The sequence below is a fragment of the Schistosoma haematobium genome, chromosome 3 (genome assembly GCF_000699445.3).
Source record: "Schistosoma haematobium chromosome 3, whole genome shotgun sequence".
Lineage (NCBI taxonomy): Eukaryota > Metazoa > Platyhelminthes > Trematoda > Strigeidida > Schistosomatidae > Schistosoma > Schistosoma haematobium.
The window spans coordinates 5863133-5869934 of NC_067198.1; the positions used below are offsets into that span (position 1 = coordinate 5863133).

Consider the following 6802-nt stretch of genomic DNA (forward strand, 5'->3'; position numbering starts at 1 on the left):
TGATGGAACTTCTCAGCAGTGCACATCCACGATCTTACACATGGAACTTGAACTCAGGACTTTCGGTCTTGTGCGCGAACGTTTAGATAGACTCATCAATTCAACTATTAAAATTAATACAATCTTCATAAATTCACATTCTGATAATTTCCCATTTAATAACATAATAACAATTTGTATGTGGGATTTAAAAATTTAAAGATATACTTGGATTCAGATGAGGTTAGGAATGTGAAACTGACGCTTATGTTCTAATTCTTAGGATTATCTTTACTTTATCAGTGATATTTACAAAAACATGTTTAGTGTTTTGGTCTCAATTAATATATGCAGACAAATTTTAACGTAAGAATAAATTTGTTATAACGTGTGGTTTTATACTCTTGGTTCTTTGTTTTTCACCCCGTCACCTATTGTTATGACGCTCTGTTTTAATTCGTCTAATGTTATAACGGTTGGGTTTCCACGTTTATACGTATGGGACGTTAATTTACCTTAGACGAATATTTACACTAGATTCCCTCCCAGTGTCTATTCTACAGGACTTTAACACAACTCAGATCAAGAACACGTGATTAGGTTTACTAGAACATAAATATATTTCGATACCAAAAACCGACACAATCCAACAGCAATGAACAATCAATGAGTAGTTCACTGAACGACTTTATTTATTAAATATACCATCGCGTTATCCACTTAGTTACTGAGTCTTGATAGCTACTAGCTTATGCAATGGATTGAAGTTTAAATTTATTTTGTATTATTTGTTTGTATCTTCCTATAAATGTTTAGGACAGGTGTTGATAAGTCCCTTATTGGCATATATGCATTCGGTGCAGTATTGGGTTCGAATCTTCGAGTGACTATTACTTCTGGGATGCAGGTACATAAAGCTCACGAGTCTCAAATAGGACGAAACGAGTGTCTTAGATTTCACTGATAGCCACTATCCACCTTTGTTATAATGCTTGTGACTTAAGGCAATATCAAAGCAATCCGTACAGGATGCAAATGTGCCAACAAGAGATTGATCAATTGCAGCCCTTAGGGAAAATAAGAAGACACAAATAAATAATACAAAATGAATGTAAGTATTAATGTCAGCCTAGTTTATTCCGGTCTACTTTGAGCATTTAAATAGAAAAGATATGAATAAAATCCAAACAACAGTCTAAGATTACATTTATTCATTAAATTTTAATAGAACATATATTTATTCTTGATTGAGATTATAAATCGATTGATGTTAGACCACCATTGAAAACGTGGAAGCACTGGACGGCCGTTTCGTCCATCACTGCTGGATGCCGGATCAGTGGTCTAAAAGTTAAGTGTTCACTCATGAAACCGAAGGCCGAGGTTTGAATCCCGCGAGCAGGATAGTGGATGTACACTGCTGAGGAGTCCCATACATGGACGAAACGGCCGTTCAGTGCTTCCAGGCTTTTTTATGGTGGTCTAGCTTTAACTGACTCGTGAACTCAACTATTAAATAAAATTTTACTGTGAAGCAATTAGATTGAAGTTTAAGAATCTATGTCATTCTAGAGAAATTTATGTCATCTACTAAACAATCTCGATTACAATTTTACCTAGTAGTTTCAATTTTGTTTGATTACATGTTTCACGTCATTTGAAAACTTAGCTCACCGATTACAATTTAAAACCTATGGGTTACAACTAACCACAAGAATGACAAATAATTTGCGTTTACTGAACAAAGCTGAATTGAAACAGACAATGTAAGCTCCATGAACGTCTTTAAAGAGATAATGTTTCATTTTACTTGAATACTAATACCGTTTTACGTCTTCACATTGGTTGATATTTATGTTGATGGACACAGAGTAAAATAGCGATGATTACTCCTTCAAAATTCTGCATCTGATCAATCCTGGGTTCGAAACTCGGAGGTCTAATTCAACGCTCGGGCTCTCCGATGTGTATGCTTATGTATGAGAATCTCAGAAGTTCTCGGACCTCAACAATCTTCACAATTCTATACTGTTATTCTAACCAGTTTATTTCTTTGATCTCGATTATATCCTGGAGAGTATATACCTATTGAATTTTGTGCATTCACTTATCCAGAATGATTCTTAGGGGTTAGGAGAAATGTTACCACAATATTCAAAATACGGTAAGACCATAAATTATGGAAGACATTTGAGCGATGCCAAAGTGACAGTATGAATGTCCATTTACTAACTGACAAGGACTAAATGAGAGTTATCAAACAGTGTGAGGAATTGTATTCATGATTTACGGTTGATGGTTGTGGTTAGGAATTAGATTTAGTGTTTTCATCACGAACTGAGATCAGCTGAAATGCCAGAACGCTATTTAAGCAAACGGACGAATGAATTTCATACCAAAATCCAAGACCTCATAATCTATCATGTGATTATTTTGATAGTTGAATTCATGAGTCAACTGATGATAGATCACCATGGAAAACTAGGAAGCACTGAACAATCGATTCGTCCTAGTATAAGACTACTCAGCAGTGCACATTCACGATCCAACTCCTGGGATCCAAACACAGGACATTCAGTCTCTCAAACGAATGCCTAATCTCTAGACCAATGAGCCGGTCAGTATCCGACGATGTTAATATCTAACCTCAACCAATCCACAGAATTGCTCGACCATCTTCCATTGCACTGAGATAGACACCTGTTTCTACCCGAAACGGATTGGCTCCATTGGTCACGGCTTCTCACTAGAACTTCAAGAATTCCCTCACGAATCTAGTCACTAATGAGCACATGCTGATCATTAGTATGAGGTTGTGAAAATCATTAACATTTTGATTGAGATCATGAATCGAGGGATATCAGACCACCACTGAAGTATGTTTATGTTTTTATTTAAGTATAATCTGTCTGACTGTATTAATGGTAGCAACATTTAAATGTATCCATAGAATGTGTTTCACTAACTCATTGAATAGTAATTAAATTGACCAGTTATCATAAACAACAACAATTTATGATTGTTAAATAAACAATTTATTTACGGTTGATTACACAATGTTATTCCATGTGAAATGTACAACATTGAATGAAGCAATAATGGCGCACAACTAAACAGTATAATAACATATACAACAGTTTTATGATAAGAGGAAGAATAAGAGGAAGAATAGAATAGAATAGGGATAAGTGTACAAAAGAAGAACACTGATGAATGGACCACTGGAATTTATACAAATGATATATGTATATATATAAACAATCTGGAAAATTATGCAACACAATCTACAATACGGATAGATAATCCAATCAATCAGTGATTGTGTTCACTATGGATTCATTTGATGATGATTGGATATGAATAATGATTCCTGTATGAATTGTGCATGACATACAGTGTCAGCTTAACTCTCTCCCTACTTTATACCCATGTACTAGAAATGCTAACAATGTGAAGTGTTACACAAATAAGCTTGTGTAGATTTGATCGTCTATTCCTTATCTATTCGAGTTACACAATCTTTGTCACGAATCAAAAAGGGAGTTTCCAGTAGCTTCATTGAAACTGACAGGAAGTGTCTTACTATATGTTATTCAATGATATGATAATGCTATCTGACCAATACACTACAAGACTCTCCTCAACTACATACAGGAATATTCTATCCACTTTAACAATAATAATATTCACAAATTTTAATTACTAATATTATATAACATGCAGTGTGTACGTGTGAGTGTGTGTGAATACTTCACTTACCACAACATACTTTCCCACCAGTCATTTGTTCCATCGTATCATTGTATATTACAGTTGTATTCATGACACCACTAAATAGTGAGCACCATCTTGGACGATCCTGTATAAATACCAAACAAATTTATGTTGAATGCAATGAGGTTGATTTTTGTTTCTCTGTACACTTTCAGAAAATTCTTAATAAGCAGTAATAAATGAAATGATATGGTTTGTGAATCGTTCACTTGAATGAACATAAAGTGTGTATTTTGAGTGTGGGTGCAGTGACACTGTCCCGGTGGCCAGATCGATTCAGGTGCTCTCCTTGGGTAGCAACACCTGGAGCATCCGACCTGAATGGCTGATCCCCAACACAATGAAGCAACGTCAGAGGATGCAGTCACATGTTAGTCGGCGACCAACAATTGCTTCACACACCATTTGTTTCGTTCAGGATCCTGGAGTCCATGTGAACCATTGGTTTGGAATACTGGTTTTCCAACTCCCTAGGTGGACATTTCGTGTCCACCAACTTATCACTGTTTAACCTTGAGAATATTATCGATTGGTTACCTGTCTTAGTCTTAAAATATTTGGATACATCTCGAATTTCATCATGGATATATATTGCTGACATCATTAGAGGAAATTCCAACTGATAAGCAAATCAATGTTCCTAATAATCTCAATACTCATATTTGATTTTTAAAGAGATCTCAAAGTATAATTACACTATTTTGCAATAAACTACATATCTAGAATGTTTCTTAGTAACTATCTTATTTTTGAGCTACAGTTTCCTGTAGATTTCTGTTCGTCGACTTTCACTTCAGTATATTGCATTATACTACTAACTAACATTCAGTAACCAGTTCAACACGTTCGAAAATAAATCTATCTCGAGGCCAAATCAGTCATTGCAACCAACAAAATAATTTTGATACGCTCTCAAGGTTTATGCATTCAACTCGATAACCGTTCGACTTTCTATAGCATCAAATCTGTTTAGTGGATTTCGATACCTGACAGTCACATTTGTTTGTAATGTCTCTTGTATATAAGCATCACTTATAACATAAATATCAATAAATGATTGTATAATAATATTCAATTAAAACGATGAACAGAATATACTGAACTTACAACAATATATGAAAACGACATGCAGTAGGGATTGAGTTCACATTCGCTAGCACAATTTATTGTAGCATTGACTTCTCTGAGAAAATAGGTACTGAGGAATTGATTGTTCGGTAATCCTGGCTTCACTACATAATATGTTTGATTACATTGCATGAGTTTTGTACAAGTGGAACATGGGAGACACGGTGACATGATAACTCCATAGTTTTTAATATCATCTAGAACAGAAAAGTGTTATGAGGTCTTACATCGTTGTACACACAGTTGTCGTATGAAACAAATAGAGACTGTGGAGGAAATTATTTGTTAGTTAATGTTTAAATTAAATACGAGTCCGTGTTTCGCATATTGCTGACGCTATCGCGATCCATATACACAAAACTAACCTTCGCATCCGAAACAAGTTTGTACAACCACTCTCACTAGGTTGGCCAACGATCAAGGAGTGAGTATACAGCTCAACTTCGATTAAACTCATTTCATTCAAAATTATTTCAACTATCTTCTAATTTCTTACACATTTGTCTCTTGATCCTGACGTAATCGCTACGATACTGGTCTATGAGTGAGTGAACAAACTTGACTCAAATACAAGTAACCGGTCATATAGAATTGTTGTCCCATCCATATATCATTGTGTACACATGCCGAATTGAAGCAGAATCACTACATGTTTACTGTAATAGACCGTTTATGAAAAATATTGCTGTCCGAAACCAAAGTGAATACATGTTCTTGTAAGCTAGTCATTTCCTTTTAATACACTCTGTGTGATCAATTCAAAATACAAATGTTCCATTTGTTTAACTAAGCTTAATCATTGAAACTTACTACAACATATTCTTGTTCCATATTCGAATGCGGTACGATTGTATAATTCACCAGTTAGATTGATCGGCTTTGAATATAAGGTGCATTGTGTTGGTAAATCCTAATAAAAGTGTCAAAATAGAAAGCACATTTTATGAAGCGAATAATAATCTGAATGATTTATGGAGAAGATGAGATTACTTTGTTTTAACCATAATGTTGAATGAAAGTTTCAAGGTGTCCTGGAATTCGACGCTTTCATCCACAGTGTGAGATGTATACAGTTGATCTGATTAAAACAATAAGACACAATTCACATTCTACATCGCACTCATTCATTTACCCAATGCGGTGCATTCATGTGTTTAAACAAAAACATGGAAATTCATTTCAACTTACAGTTGGACTTGTGTATGAATAACATAGAGGATTCGATAGACATTCATTTAAGCAAGATGATGAAGTTTGGACCATACTGAGAGTACAGTTGTTTATAAATGACTGATTTGGTTGTCCCCATCCACCTATCCATTTTGAATAATTACAAGGCATAATTTTACTACAGTTCGCACACCATTTACATGTCGATAACACATTGATACTTGATCTTGAATTTGTTTGTGTGTAATAACAAGCGAGAAAGTGAATTGAAATGTATGCATGAATAATGAATAAATGTTTAATCATTTGGAGTAAGTTAAAATGTATGAGGGATTAGTATATAAATAATTTGAGATCTAACTGAACAATGATGATTTCGTTGAATTTTAAGCGTTTATATAGTTGGATGTCATGAGCACACTGACCAATCAGATAAGATGGATCCTGCCTTTTAAGTGCTTCCAGGTTTGCATTTGTAGTCTTTCATTGAGCTATTCATGATCTCAATCAAAACCCACATAATTACACTAAAAGCTGAAATACAATACAAATAATAGAATACAAATAATTGTTAAACATGGTAGTTGCAATTGATGAATAGAATACATTTACTAATGAATATTGTGTATATGAGGTGAAGTGGAATGGTGTCATTCAATTGTATCTCTGGTAACATCAATTGTATTCTCTTTTATTTGTTTAAGTGAACTCATTGAATTCACCTCAACTTCATATTACCTATTTTGTATTT

General features: G+C 34.4%; 1 protein-coding gene across 1 annotated transcript; it reads right to left on the reverse strand.

Moving 5' to 3' along the window:
- Window positions 1–785: 785 nt before the first annotated feature.
- On the reverse strand, window positions 786–6578 carry MS3_00004883 (uncharacterized protein). The gene is made up of 5 exons (XM_012939808.2): window positions 6070–6578; window positions 5692–5791; window positions 4861–5078; window positions 3739–3838; window positions 786–1046 (listed from the first exon to the last, which is right to left on the reverse strand). The coding sequence occupies exons 1-5, from the start codon at window positions 6355–6357 to the stop codon at window positions 979–981; spliced, it is 774 nt and encodes a 257-aa protein (XP_012795262.2). The 5' UTR covers window positions 6358–6578; the 3' UTR covers window positions 786–978.
- Window positions 6579–6802: the final 224 nt, after the last annotated feature.

Bases quoted from the DNA above. Each gene is read 5' to 3' on its own strand.
- MS3_00004883 (XM_012939808.2), bottom strand. From the start codon at position 6,357: ATGATTAAACATTTATTCATTATTCATGCATACATTTCAATTCACTTT. The intron at 3,839-4,860 runs GTAAGTTCAGTA...GTATTTATACAG, and splicing joins TGTCGTTTTCATATATTGTT to GATCGTCCAAGATGGTGCTC. The intron at 1,047-3,738 runs GTAAGTGAAGTA...ATTTTCCCTAAG, and splicing joins TGGTGGGAAAGTATGTTGTG to GGCTGCAATTGATCAATCTC.